Here is a 16,183-nt window from a genome sequence, read left to right as displayed (position 1 = left end):
TCCACGATGTCGGATCAAACAAGTCAATGCGTCTGACCACCCGATCCAGTTAGTCACCTCTTACGTCAAGAATAGGTTGATGCATGGCAACCTGTTCTAACCCGGAAACCCACTTGGCTCGGGGTCAGCGACCAACATTGTCACTGTTGGATTCGAGCGCACCTTGACAGATACGTGGGTTTACGCCAAAAACAGCAATACTCCAGCTCTATGACGGTGGTCAGTAAATTATCGAGTCTGGACCAGACAATTCAGTGATTGACATCATGAGCATCGTTCTACGCAATTGGGATACTATGATATACATCAACCAAGTCAGTGAGCCTGGGTCCCGCTTCATAAAGCGATCGTAACTCCCATAGTTTCAACATCGACTTACGACAGTCGTAACGGTAACCGCTTTGTAGAACATGGTCCTGACCACTCGATCCCGCTAGTCGCCTGTTACGGCAGGCATGGGTTGCTGAAGACCATTTGTAACCCGGATTTTCATGGTTATTGTAACTTGTAGTCCATGACAAATAAATTTCATACACGTGTCAACTCACATTGAGATTCAAGACTTGATCAATGACACTTCCGGGATTGTCTCCCTGTTATTTACGCACACGTCATTGAGGTGTCGTTTTTTTCAAGACAACGAAAACGCCTCGAACTTCACATGCCATTATTGTATTTGCAAATCGAAAAATGTGAAGTATGACTGACGTTTGTCTTTAAAATATAATATTCTGATTTAGCAAGTTAGTCATCAGTAAAACCACAATAAGATGTTACAGCCTTCAAACACACGTCCGCTTATTTACTTTACGTCTATTTCCTGACAGTGACGATTTCCAATGCGTGACATCGGGATTTGATTACAGCTGCCTTTTCCCGCGGTGCGAGCTTTCAACGCGTTGCACGTGCAGCACGTGACGCAAGAGTATCGTCCCTTGGGTGAAAAGTGTGAAATTGACAAGACGTGCCATGGCGTCCCATTGCAGAGACGGCGAGCACCGCGGCACAGATTAGAGAATTCGTGCATCGCGAGGTATCAAACACATGCACTTAACGTTGTAAATCTTGCGTAATATTTCTTCCTAATTGATCTGCGAGATACAAACTGCCGCTGATTTCGTCTTCTTGGTGTTGACACGCGCTTGAGTAAATTGCCGGAGCCGATATTGACGTAACAGCTGATAGCAGCATGGCCGAGTCCATTTTTCTCCGAGTTGCGCCAACTTTAGAAATGTGGATCGCGTTCATACAAACGTATATATTGTTCCGTGTTAATATGGTGCAGCAGTTATCACATGATCCGGTATTTTTTAATATGTTGCTGTCAAAATTATTCGCTGGTGGCAAAATAAGAGAAAATGAGACGGTATCTTCGATCATATGTCGACTCTTCCGTATTTCGGAACAAGCACGATATATGGAGTAAACCAGTTAAGATCATAACAACAGAAAAATCTGCTCGCTTGTCCACGATTAAATCAGCTTTAGAAAATATTAGTTTAAAAAAGAGCGTAATTTATTGTATGATAAAACAAACCACAGACTATGATTGTCTATTTCTTTTTTTGAAAACAGACATTTATTGTGTAATAAAATATTCCATAGACTATGTGTCTATTTCTTTTTTAAAGACTGAAATGTATTGTACAATGAAAGATTCTATAGACAATGTTCGTCTATTTCTCTGCATACATGATGGGATGATTCCACATTCAGTATGCTGGCATCCCTTTAGTTGAAATGGAATCACCCACTGAGCCGGACAGTCGCGGTGTATATTTCAACGCTGCAGTAATTGAGTTAATAAAGTAGAAATGAGACGGCAAAACCACTGGTGCAATGGTATAATTATATTTAAATGAAGAGACTTTATGAGGTTCTTCGAGTACAGTGGAATAGGGAATAAAGTCCATATGTCGGGCAGAAACTAAACAACCTATTTATTGTTAATTAAAACCTATGCATGTAATACCACAGTTTCCGGAACCACGAAATTTATAGATATACAAATTTCTTGTATAGGAAATGCGAGTTGGATCAGATAGCATGGACAATTAATTTGTGTACGTGCCACATATAATTTAATATTAATTATCAGAACAACAATTAGTATTTACATAAAAGTACGTAGACATTAGGTTGAGACATAGTGGTGTGCACGTGCATAGGAAATGTTTACCATTTATTCATTTCTTTTGTGTAGGGTTTTCGGCACTGGATTCGAAAACAATTGGCACTAAAGGTAGTCATCGAATCCTCAGTCCAAGCGCTGCTTTTTTAAGCGGAAGGTCCAGCATTATTAGGGAAGGGTTAAAAATATCAAAATGCTCTCTCAGTCAATTTTATTGCCTACAAACATGCTATATTTGGATTTCAAAAGAAGGGGCGGGCGAATTTAGGTCAGTTTAGGTCTTCCAGCCTTTGGGTATCGCTCGAAGGCTCTCTTTGGCGCTTTGTTTCAATGCGGGACTCGAACTGGGTTTTCCGTGACACGGGACAACGCACTAGCCTTTGGGCTAACATAACACAGCTGAGAAGAGTACTTGACATCCAATGGTTGAATGAAATAATCCTTTTAAACATCAAAATAACCTTAAGGGAAAATGAAAGTGCAATTTAGCTGAAGTGGCAGAAACTATGGACACTGCCCGGGGCCATCAGAATGAGTCTGTACGTCGTTCCACCTGAACGTGACGCCATGAATACAACGTCTGTGGACCTCATTAATATAGGATTGTATAGATGCTGCATATTGGCTGGCTACACTATCAGTCTCACAAAGTGAATAATAATAATAATATAATAATAATAATATAATAATAATAATGATAATAATAATACTAAAAATAATGATACTACTACTAATAATAATAGTAATGATGATGATGATGATGAAATTGATATAAATAACGGCTGAAATAATGATCATAACAGATGCTGATGGTGATATATTACTTATGATGAAATTATTGAGTGCGTGATTGGGTTGGGTTAAACGCCGCTTTCGTATTACTGATGATGATTATTATTATTATATTGATAATGTTCATGATGATGATGATAGTGGCGATGCCAGATATTAGCATTCCTGATCATTCACACAGCCCATGTCGCAATATACATCTGATCGAGACTAACTCGCCGGTAATGTGTATTGACCTGCAACCGTTAGAACACTGTGATGAGAAAACAGAACTTCCGTCTCGTAACTCTGGACGCGAGGAGTCACTTGAGAGACCAAGTACATCGATATCGTAACAGCAGACGCCTGTATCACAAAGCCGCCCGTTGTTTCCACGCAATCGTGCACAATTCTTAAATTGGACATCTTCACAATAAAAATCAAGACTCCCTGTCTCACTTTCATTGTCTCCCGATGATTGACAGCCAGCAGACAGCGGCGCATGTTCCTTGCAGTGAGCGCCCTCTAGCGAGTGTTTACCGTATGCAAATTGCTCTGCGCTAAAAATAACCACCGACCTTTACAAATAATGGAGGCCGCGTTGAACTCTGACCCGTGACCTTTCCTTATATGGGAATACTGACCCAACCTCTATTCAAAGCATTGCATGGCGATGTAGCTCGAGCGAAGGGACGATGTAGCACTGTTCCCGTCATTTGTTTGTGTGTTTTGAGAGGATATATGCACGTGAAATTGTACATATGTGGATTTTAAACTATAACAGGACTAGAAGGTTACGTGGATTGCAAGGGTAGCGCAAAATGGCGAACTGCTTCGCTGAGAAACTCACCGGAGTTTCATCGTGGATGAGGATTTACTTGAGTCTACAAACGGCCCTTGCGCTAGTCGGTACGTGTTTACTTTATAACTTTTCGCATGCTTTGCATTTTAAACCCACGATTGCTACACTAACACCAAGTACCAATCGTGGTGTTATTACAAGTTTCACAGCTTTGCTACTTGTATTGGCAAGTTTGGCGAAACTACAACTCGAATCTAAAAAGTACCCCCCTGTGCGGTCGAATATGTCCCGTTCGCTATTGTTTGTTCAAGTCGACCGAAATTGACAACATGGCCCGTCTTGAAGAAATAAGGTTGACGGGTTTCAGCTGTCAAACTTGTTCAGGATTCTGTTCAATGCCACATATTGTCTCTGCGAGCCGAGGATATGGCGACACAATTTTCCAGATAAAAAGAAACGGAGTGTTTATGTTTTAAAAGGGTAAACTTTTTAACTTGTCAAAAAGAGTTTGAAATGATCAACGATAACCCTTGTTTGCTCAATGGTGGTGTTTGGTGTTCAAGAAATGATGAAAATATAAATATATTTATGATTTAGTATTTTACGTAGATTTAGAATCACAAATCTCCTTCATATTCCGAAACACAAATTTAATATATCAATTTCAACGGAGGGTTTTCAAAAGTGATAGCATTTGACCGCACAATCGGATGTTATTCAGCCCTATAATCCGTCTCAACAAATTTTAACAATATTTCATGTATTACCCAGATATATACACTTTTGCAAAACGAAAACGTCTGAGCGCGTTGCAGACGAATTAATTCACGATGCAAATTTTACATGCTCTTACAGTATTAGCCAAGGACTATACACGTCATAATCCCACATGCTTCTGGATAATATACAAAGTAGACTCAACGTGACGTAATTAATCAGTTTATCGAGATGATAATAGTTCATTGTGTTATATCCAGCGGACAAAGAGGATTAGAGGTGCCTACATATGTGTAGCCTTCGCTTTGCCAGGTGGTGGCGATTTGAAAGGATGGCAGTCTGTTGGGTTGAACACTGTTGAACTATGTGACAAGACCATTCGTTGGGTGTTATATATGATACTTTCATCAACATAGTACAACTAACACTGTTATTTATACTCAGTGCTCAGGGAATAACGTATTCATAGAATTGATAAATATGCAAATGCCATTTGGTGTTTGTTACTGCAAATTCACTGAGCTATATTAACAGCGGTGTAGAATCCGTAAGCTAGCAATTACCAGTTGACGTTTTTATCGCATAGGAGAGAGCTGTACGCTTAGAGGAATATATCTATAGGTCACAATGACATGATGAAATATTATTCATATCCCTGAAGTCAGAGGGATAGGTACGTCTGGTGTGTCTGTATGATTAAGTCTTCGGAGAGAATTCTTTTGTGATTTAATGCATTATTGCAGTTTTGGCCATTCCTCTAGGTTATAAAAATCGTACCATTTGGGGAGGTGATTTATCTAATCAGAAACCAGAATCTGGTTTGAGCAAGTTCGTGCATTTTTAGTGTTAAGCGTTATGGAGGCAATATTTGTTTTCTCAATTGATTGTGGCAAGAAATATTTGCAACATAAGAGAGATTCGTATTGATTAAAGTCTGAAGATGTTGCTGTGTGGAGACGAGTAGGTGACTTCTGCGCTGAACAGAAAATTGATATTGTGATTAACGTGTGTGTACTGTTTGGTTTGCGGTAATTGCGTGATGATTGTATTGTTAGCTTTCTTGTTATTATCTAATATTCAAATTATATCACTTGTCAAATTTGAATAAATCCATATTTTCAACCAGTAATATCATAGTCTCGAAGACATCAATAGAAGGGTATCTGACTCTTTTTATAACAAGGAAAATTCAGTGTTATTATTTCAATGATTGATTGTAATTGCTTTTATTTGAATCCTTAAAGTTGTCAGTTTTTTGTCATGTGGACAGTTCTGAAAGTAACAATGTTGGTTTTCAGTTCGGAATTGTTACTTTTATTATTTTTTTATCAATATGTCAATGGGATATGTATCTGTCATATAGAGATTTAGTTTGATTGATTGAATTAATAATACATTTAATCATTGAGGTAAAAATTCATCCTGCTCAGTTTGACATTAGAACATTCGAACCAATAATGTCATCTCATTTGAAACGCTTACAAATGGAACAGATCTAAATATAGGCTGTGCTCCTGGCCAAGAATATAAGTCCGATCAATATACGCTTTAGAAATTGAATCTCTGACTTTTCTCAGTTTATTTTCTATCATGGTTTCAATATTTTCTACATACCACCAATATGAAATAATGAAGTTTATCCAAGGTATTCTATGACACAAGACCAGTCACAGGTGGATTCATTGACATATTTGTCACGGACTGTTTCGGAAATTTACGACCCATGGACAAATTATGCCTGGCGGACATGTCCTTTTTATGAGTAAATTCACCTGAAGGGAACCACTATTGAATTTCCCTTTACTTGCCAACCTTTTGTCATGAACAAGAGCCTAATTAATGAGGTTTGTAATGACACCCAAGGCATTGAGTTGGAGGTTGTACATTGCTCTGGAGTCAGCTGTTTTTCCCCCTGTTAATTGCGCAATAAACATCAGGCTGTGAATTTAGGACAAGAGACCACCCTGTGAAAAGTACACCCGTTTAATGGCCTTTGTTTTCATTTTTATGGTCCGTTTGGCCGAGCTCGGCAGTTACAAAGCTTCCATAAAATCAACTTGTCTTTTAATTGAATTGATTTTGATCAATTTAATATCTGTATGATTAACTGATTGATCATTTGATCTGGTCAAAGTTGTTGACCCGTGATGGGTTGTCTTGGCAATAACCTTTTGTGGTTGTTCTTTGAATTTTAATAGTTTTTGTCATATTTTGTAAGGCCACCTAAAACATGTTTGTTTCTGGATTCTGACCAACACTTATTTGGAGCCGAGCCCCCATCCCCGCAGCCTTCCTTTTGTTTGTGCCACCATCTGGTATTGTCCATCTAGACTACTGGGTGAAATGGTTGCATTATGCTACGGACAAACCATTTATAATCTTTCAGAGCAGGAAACTCGTTTCAACTGCCAATTATGTTTTTTCAGAGAGGTTATATTTGGGCCTAAGTCGAAGGGACCATATTCAAATTTATTTTGAAACTCATGATGATCATCGTTTATCATGCAGAAATAACATATATGTAACCATGGTAACACAAAAGCATGTACAAAAGCATGAATTTTTGAAGGGGTCTTATGTCAATGACCTATAATTCTATTTATCATATGATACAAAGAATATTATTTCATTGGAAAGACTTCCGCCCATATCCCCCCTCCAAAAGTTATATACTCTCGCCTCACCGCTCAATCCTTTTAAATATATTTTTTTGGGGGGATACGGGCGGAGGTCTTACTGTTCCTTTTTAAAAAAGGCATTTGACCAAGTTATACTTTGGATATCACAATAATATTTCATAAAAAAAATATCATTCTATTAAAATATTACTAAGAACAATGTGTTGTGACTTTGACGTTCATCATTTGAAATGAGCAGAATTCCCCCTCCTGAAATGTAGTTGATTTCTTTGTTGAAACATGGTCATGTGTTAACAGTATTATCCGTCTTTGACATGCCATGCCTGTCTGTCATTGGGTGAAACTGACATCTGCTATGAGCATCACTGATGTGTTATCACGTGTTATCACATCATAGGGCCTAAGGAAACATTACACAAACGAAGTCGAGGTCTTGAGAAATACTTACGGCTGGGAATGTTTGGAAAAACTTGGAGAGTTTGTGTAACTGCGATGGCCTTTTTTCAAGGGTATCATTTTCACGTTTTCTTCTTCCAAATTTAAAAACAGAAAAATTTAATTTGCATTTATTTTAAGTTCTGTAATTTTTAAACACCGATTTTGTCATGAAACTTTTGCTAATATAAGAACAAAGAAACAAACCCAGCTACACCAAATGTTTATGGCATGTTTTCAAAACTTTGAATTGTTTTAATGTATAAAACAGTGGAATGGGAGTTTCTGTTAGGGTGGGAAAGATTCAGGGGGTGATGCGGCGTTGCTATTGGCAACAGGGAGTTGGATAGAGAGGGGAGAGTTGTGTGTGAGGTGAGGTGTTTTGGTTGAGTTTTACAGTGGATTACTGCTGTACAGGCATTGACGTCATTGCGTCATGGAGCCAGTGAGATATAAATTGTGGACCGATGACTTGGATCCTGTGATGTAATCATTATGGACCCATGACGTCATGGACCAAGTGATGTAATCATTGTGGGCCTATGGCATCATGGATCCACTGATGTGAATGATGTGAACATCATGGACCCATTGCATCATGGACCAAGTGATGTGAACATCGTGGACCCATAGCGTCATGGACCAAGTGATGTGAACATCGTGGACCCATAGTGTCATGGACCAAGTGATGTGAACATCATGGTCCCATAGTGTCATGGACCAAGTGATGTGAACATTGTGGACCCATAGCGTCATGGACCAAGTGATGTGAACATCGTGGACCCATAGCGTCATGGACCCATTGACGTAAACATCGTGGATCCATGGCGTCATGGACCGAGTGATGTAAGATTTGTTGACACATGGTTTCATGGATCCAGTGAAACAACATTATAGACCCATCATCCATGGTGTCATGGACCTCATAATAATGAATGTCATAAAATCACGAACCTAGCAACAATTTAACATCAGTATGTGGAAACAAGGAGATCCTATAACATTGCAGTATTTGCACAATAACATATTTCCCTCAATACGGGACTTTATACAAACAGAAGCTCTTTGCCGTAAAAGGCGACTATGCTTGTCGTAAAAGGCGACTAACGGGATCGGGTGGTCAGGCTCACTGACTTGGTTGATGCATGTCATCTTATCCCAATTGCGTGGTTCGATGTTCATTATGTCAATCACTGATTGTCAGGTCCAGACTTGATTATTTACAGACCGCCGTCATATAGCTGGAATATTGCTGAGTGCAGCATTAAACAACAAACAAACAAACTTACAAATCCAAATATGCTTGTCTATAAGGAATAAACATAACTATCAGTTAATTTTGATGTGCATGAAATGTTTAATGTGTTCTACATTGGTATGGGGTAATTGTCATAGGCTGAAGGAGATTTGACAAATTATTATCCAAATATATCTTATTATTTCGTGAAAAGGGTGTCAGTAAGATACCACCCATGACCCCAGCGTATAACCGGTGAAGTGTTAATCGATTCAGTGTAGTGTTCAGTTCAGTCTCAGGTCTGGCTTTCCTATAACAGGGCATATTTGTGGAAGGTGTAAATATCTCAATCCACTTGGCGTGTTTATTTACACATCCAGGACATGGGCAGAGGAGGTTTCAGCTCGTAGAGGAGCTGCTACCAGTGGGATAATCAGCCTCGCCCACGAGATAAGAAAGTGGGTAAAAAAGGATAAAAAATATGAAACTCAAATAACGCTGAACTTCACTTACAACTTAAAAAAAAGGTTTGTTTGATGGTGATGACATGTGAAATTTAAAAAATTGGACTTGTTCTTTCATGAAAAGAGATTTGTGATCCAGAACCCAGGTTATATAAAACATACTTATTGCTCTGGCAATCTTAAGCCTATGTTGCAGTATGGGAGTTACGATCACCTTAGTGCTACGACAGTCATAAGTCTACGTGCAGGATGGGAGTTACAATCACCTTAGCACTACGACAGTCATAAGTCTATGTTAAAGTATGGGAGTTACAATCACCTCAGCACTGACGATTACTTTTTTGAACAGGGCCTTGCTCTACATAGTAATTGTGCTGCTAAGACGTTCGTAACTCCTGTATATAAATGCAGACTTATGATTGTCTTATTGTTAACACAGATTTGTAGAATAAGGCGTACCCCTTTTATTATGAAGGTGCTTCCTTTAACATTATACAGGATAGTCTAGACAATTTAAAAAAAAAGATTTTAAAGCTATCCAGCCTGAATAGCAATGTCTTTTTTTCTGACAGATTTACCTTAAAGGTCTCGCCTGTCACAATGTTGAAACGCTGTAGGGAAACTTTCTAAAAGTTTTTCAATAAGTGGATGACTCCATCAGCTTATTTGAAGTGTTTATGAGACTCCATTTTTGAGCATTGTAGATATCGCTGACAGCGAGATAAGATTCTCCGCTATTACTGAAAAAGGACCTCGCCTGATATGTTTTTTGAAAATGGAAAGATGCATGCACTTAAGCTAATTCAGTGTTCATCTATTTAATGTGATCTTGGATCTGATAATGATATAGTATCTCATGTCGGCTGTGAATATTTTTTTCAAACACTCAAAATATATTTAACACTTGCATCAGAGTGTAAATAAGAAAGTCTTTTGGAGCAGTGTGATCATGATGAGTAAATATCTCCACATTGCAATATTCCTGAAAGAGGAGAGAGTTTGGCTGGCCCAGTTGTCAACAGCAGAGCAATTTGCTGTGCAGAGTTGCCTCCCTTAGACATGCCAGAATCCTATAATCATGGTACGAATGCCGGTTCACTCTGATTATGTTTCAACCTTTTTCAGCTCCATACATGTCGTAGCGGTTTTTCGAAACAGTTTAACCTTGACTTACACACTCCGGAGTAGAATAGGTCTTCAGCAACCCATGCTTGCTATAAAAGGTGACCATGCTTGTTGTCAGAGGCGACTAACCAGATCGGGTGGTCAGGCTCGCTGACTTGGTTGATGCATGTCATCGTATCCCAATTGCGTGGATCAATGCTCATGATGTCAATCCCTCAAACAAACAAAGAAACACTTCATCTCTTCATCTCTTCATCCACATCAAGCTGACCCGCCATGGTATGACTGAAATACTGTTCAGAGCAGTGTTACACCCTTCCCACTTACTCACTGAAAGACGATACGCACAATAACACAAGCTCATCGTGGGATTAGAAACAACAATTATTTACTTTGTACGGAAAACTGACGTAGGATGTCAAATATAGTTGTGAGTAGAAACACAACTGTCTTACCATTTTACACTGCAATCATGACCTTGTGATGTTGATGTTAGTACGCTACCAGCACACGGAACGCTGTGATGTTGATGTTAGTACGCTACCAGCACATGCAATGCTAAATATGTGCGGAAACCCATTGCAGGAAATAGGCAAATAATTGGCCTGATATTTTTGTCCCTGGAACTGCCAAAGTTGTCAGGCAGATCAGCCTACCATTGGCGCTCATAGAATCCTGGTATTGTATGGCACAAATTGACGCTGGCTTTAGGTATTAACTTCGCCAAGAAATATGAGAATATGTTCACCACTGCGAGAAGAAACGTGATGGAATATAACTTGATTTGCTAATTACAGATACCAGATTTTTGCTTTGTGTTTCAAAGTGGAGTATGGCGAATTTGATGTAGTGCTTGCGTCAAAGAACTTGAATGCCCTAACCTCTGGCATATATTGATGCCACTCTTTTGGACATCAAAGCTCTGTGGATAAAATGCTGAGAGATTTGAGCCGAGTTAACGGTTTAACCTCCAGCTTGAAAATCTAGTGGCATAACGCCCGAGTTGAAAAGAGAAAAATACCATTTCTGTTTTGAATGATCATGGAGAAAAAAAATCATGAATTCAACTTGCGTGATTGTTGGGTTTTTTTCAGCAAGGAAATTGATCAAGTTATTTTCAGTCAGAAAATGAGTTACTATGAAAGTTAATTGTGAGTAACACTTGGACATATCGATAAAACATTTTGTTTTGGATCTAAGGCAGTGTCACAATTTTATATAGGTTTACAGAATTGAATAAGTAATTATGCGCATAATCATTGACTTACGTATTCGAGGCCCAAAGGTTCACATTTTCTTGACACTTCTGGACGCTGAATTGCATAATCAAGTTGGTTCTGGAATAAAGTTGCTGTTTTTTGGGGGTAAATATGCTTCTGTTAAATTCTCAAGGACAGTTTTCGGTAACACAAGGCAACTTTCGTAATTTGTGATGACCTTTCAAATGTCTGTGTACATCAAATGGCAGCTTGCTTGTCGCCATCCGTTTGTCACATGGCGACATTGTTTGTCAAGATAGATGTCAAATGGTGCCATTGAAATTTAAATAATTAACTTAAAAAATATCAGTGAATAGGAGTGTTTGTTGTGTGTGAACTTTTAGGTTGAAATTAATCTAATATATGTGGCATATAAAGTTTAACAACCCTTTAATGCTTATTAACATAGAGATGAAAGCTAAGATTTTTGGCTCTGAATACTTTGATGTTAGTGTTTGGTCTTTAAACAGTGAAGCCCACTTCATTGTTTTAAGATATTAATTATTCCAGCCTTGTCCTGAGATACAATCTTCAGACGAAAATACAAAAGATGTCATTCGAATAAATTATCTTGAAAATAATATCACTGGTTGGTTGTTATGGAAACTGTTATTTAAATAATAATTAAATGCAATATAAGCTCAAATGTTGCCACTATTTCATAAATAATCAATATTAATGTTGACAGGGCACAAAAATAAATGTAGGTTTACAAGTAGTCGGTCTTACAGACCCTGATACAAATATATATCAAATAGAGCCCATGCAAGTCTATAATGTTTGGCAAGTCTAGATTACTGCAGTGTCAGGATGAAGAGAGTCACCGGGCTCCCTTTTATTATTTTTTCATTAAGATAATTGAACAACTGTTTTTTTCTTTACAATATGTTCATTTCAGAGACTAGATGTTAGTCTAGTTTACAAGTAAATGTATGATTTATGTTCATGTAAATTTGGGACAGTTGGTATCCGATGCCGGGTCAGCCTGCCATCTGGTTACTGTTGATTAATGTCATTGACCTTTGACCTGGTAATTAAAGGTCTCTGTGACATAACCCAAGTCGTTAATTCCCAGTGTTTATGGTGTGACAAGGTCTGTGGAGTAATTAGCCCCCCTCGCCAGTGTTGGGAGCAGTCAGGTCTATTGTGTTGTGTAACCCTGGTCAGCAGCACTGCTCTGGTTATGAAGCTGTGAGTGTGATTGATGTGTGTTGATTTCTCTGCAAGGTTGTTGATTGCATGGAGATACAATCTGGCTGGACCACAGGGGTTCATCACTGCCCAGCTGCCTGTTGTAGTCTGTATTATGAGTATTTGGCCGAAATGGAGTGAGTGAGTGAGTGAGTGAGTGAGTGAGTGAGTTTTATGCCGCATTTAGCAACATTCCAGCATTATCACGGCAGGGACACCAGAAATGGGCTTCACACATTGTACCCATGTCGGGAAGCGAACCCGGGTCTTCGGCATGACAAGCAAACACTTTAACCACTAGGCTACCTGACCATTCCTTGGCCGAAATGGAAGCTTCAATTCCCCACATGGGTACAATGTGTGAACCCATTTTTTGTGTCAGTGCTGTGATATCACTTGAATATTGCAACAAATGGCATAAGATCCAACTCACTCACTCACTCACTCTTGTCTGTTTTCTATTATATATTGAAAGGCAATTGGACTATTTCAGAGAGGAAATGTTAGTTGACCAAAAGTGACAACATCCCAAATGCATTTGATAATATTTAAAAAAAAATGGATGTTCAAAGATTTAAAAAACAACTTACGAAGGGTGCTAGTACGATGTCCTTTGAGAGCTGTCCTTTGAGAGCTATTTTTGAGACCCGTCCTTTGAAAGCTGTCCTTTGAGAGCTGTCCTTTGGGAGCTGTCCTTTGAGAGCTGTCCTTTGAGAGCTGTCCTTTCCAGCATTGCTGGAACTGCCTTAAGAATAAGTGTTTTCTTCCATTGAAAGCTATAATGACTCCACAGCAAAGAAATGGAGTAACGAGATTAGAGGCAATGCGAATTTTCTCAATTTGGACAAAATGCTCTCCAATCCTTTTCCTTTTTTACTTGTTAATTCCACTGATGCTCAACAGATTATTTTGGCCTGTGTCCTTTTAGGAACAATTACGAAAGTTTTTAACAAAGAGATGCCCTCATCTAGAAAGATTCATTATATTATGCTAATGTTGTCTTTCAACTTTGTTAAGACTTCAACACTGTCATGTGAAAGGTCAATTTTCTCTTAAAATCCTTCATTTTAACGTAATGCAGATTTGCGTCTTAATACATTTGAGATTTCCCACCATGCACTTGCACACATTTATTGTAAAAGTCGGATCAGGGCTGCCCTGGGGTGGTTTGCGGGGGTTTAATTAGTCGAAAACCATCTTAAACCTCACTGAATCACTCTTATAAAACTGAAGACAGAATGGTATGAAATTGCCAATGTTCGATTCAATAGTATGCTTCTGCTTGGCGCCTGCTAAATCCATCGTTTGCCCTTTTACGATATCACCCATCAAAGAATAATATTTGGTGGAAGTTTATAAACAATAATGAGGAGTAAATTAGATCCCATGGTGGCTCTGTGCGGAGTGATGCACTTTGTTTTTGCTCTTTGAAACTTCTCTGTTAGTCATAAGATTTAATTTGTTGAGATCACAAGAGGCTGCGATGGCTATTTGGCGACCCAGAGGGGCGGAATTAGTGGAGTTAAGATGGCGATACAGATCCGTGAAGTGTTATTGTTACTGGCCGCACATTCCGACAATCGAAACAAAGGCACCACCCCTCCAAAACCTCCCCCTCCCAATCCCCCCTCCCCCCTTTGGTGTGACTCACCTCTAACTCATTCCCAGGGGATGCACTTGTTTCTAATGATGGGGAAGTGTCCAATCCCTCCGAAGTGACCATATGGTCCAGATCATTGCGGAAAGGGTGAGGGGGGGCAATGATGAAAAAAAAGACCGAAATTGACACCTCTCTCCAATTTAGGAATTCCGACTCATCAATTTCAGCTATTGGAATCTGCCAATTTTGGCTGTTGAACTCACCACTTGGAGATTGGGTTGGAGCAGTTGTCAATTTGGGCATGCACAGGATCAGATGGCGTGTCAATTGTCTTAGGGCCGACCGGCTGATTAATGGTGCTATGTTTACATCTTGAGTTAATCGCAACAATAAGCTCATCAATTTTCACGATCAGAAATGGATTACGTCAACAAGGTTTAAGTGCAAGACCCCAACATGGCTGTTAGTGGCTGTCATTTAAATTTTCACTTTGAAAAAAATCTAATAACATTTTGGGGAATATTTAGACATTACAGTAATGATGACATTACATGTATTTGGAATTGTTTGAAAGTAATTTCTTAGAATTTGACAGATGAAAGTTTTGAGTGATGGATGAAGGTTTTGCTTGACGGATGACAGTTTTGCTTGACGAATGACAGTTTTGCTGGACCACATGTGTATATTGAGGTATTGTCCGACAAATAAATCAAGCTATTGAATCACCACCTTGGATTCTGACGAAGTTTGGCTGGCTGGGTTTACTTGATAAATTCAGTGCAAAAAGGATTGTTCTGGAAGATGGAATCAGATATATCTCTGTTCTTACAACTACTAAAGGGAGTTGGTAATTCAATTAAACGAAATCCTACTTCGTCTCGATTAGTACTGAGCATCAATAATGTTCGAAATCAATCTGGAAGAACTAGCTATGTTCAGCATTTGTCCATTAATCATGGAGGATTTTCTCCAGTTGCGACACATATATCTGAACTATACTCTCTGTCCGAAGTGCTATTGAGGTAGACAAAATCAATATCAGAATAGCCTCTAACGCTCTTGACACATTTCTTGAGAGCCTCAGCATGTGAATCTAATCGGCCAAGGCTCACTGGGATGTTATTTGTCTACTATCAGAACATAGAATTATGTGCTCAACTTTAACGGTTGGAGGGTATGGTTTATTTTTAATAATAATTCAGTACACCGGCTAAATAATTTTGGTAGTTATTTTGATAAATCTAATATAAGAATTTTTTATTTTTTTAATCCATTTGGATTAATATATACAAAACATACATTGCAGAATTCCATAAAATTTACAAATGTTTTGAAGTGTATTCCCATATCGTGGCAATTTCTGTGAGTTTAAGATGACAAATTTGAAATCTGAATACAATCTTTTTGTAAGTAATTTTTGTAAATGTTTCGAATTCCTTGTTCTTTAATGAATAAATAGTAAACGAACTTGTATGTTGTGTAATCCTCATATCATGATAATTCTGTGTTATTAAAATCCTGGTGATGACTTTTTCAAATCCCTTTAATTCCATATGGATTCAAGACCAATCAACTTGCCGTCATAAAGTTCCCACATCCTGTAGTTTTTTGTTTGAACATCATTCTAAGAGGCAACTTGTTGCGATTAAACAGAAATTTAAATATGCATGAGCAAGGCAGGATATTTCTCTAGTGTACAACGACTTCTCGGACAGACTCGTCTGTGGATGCATCCATTGTGTTACCAGAATATGCAGTTCCTTATGTCAGAAGTTGGAACCCAAAATGGCCAGAGTTTCACACTGGATCTTA

The 16,183-nt window shown here is 38.6% G+C and overlaps 1 protein-coding gene across 4 annotated transcripts in view; it reads left to right on the top strand.

Moving 5' to 3' along the window:
- The first annotated feature begins 3,556 nt into the window (after positions 1-3,556).
- LOC124131276 (neogenin-like) overlaps positions 3,557-16,183 on the top strand; it is a 162,572-nt gene continuing 149,945 nt past the window's right edge. For all 4 annotated transcript variants that reach the window (XM_046494434.2, XM_046494436.2, XM_046494433.2 and 1 more), the window contains exon 1: positions 3,557-3,811. In XM_046494434.2, coding sequence (XP_046350390.1) covers positions 3,724-3,811 — 88 coding nt within the window. In that variant the 5' untranslated portion in view covers positions 3,557-3,723. The remainder of the gene's footprint in view (positions 3,812-16,183) is intronic.

Source organism: Haliotis rufescens, unplaced genomic scaffold (assembly GCF_023055435.1).
Source record: "Haliotis rufescens isolate VD_foot unplaced genomic scaffold, xgHalRufe1.0.p SCAF_14, whole genome shotgun sequence".
Lineage (NCBI taxonomy): Eukaryota > Metazoa > Mollusca > Gastropoda > Lepetellida > Haliotidae > Haliotis > Haliotis rufescens.
This window is presented reverse-complemented; position numbering and strand designations above follow the sequence as displayed.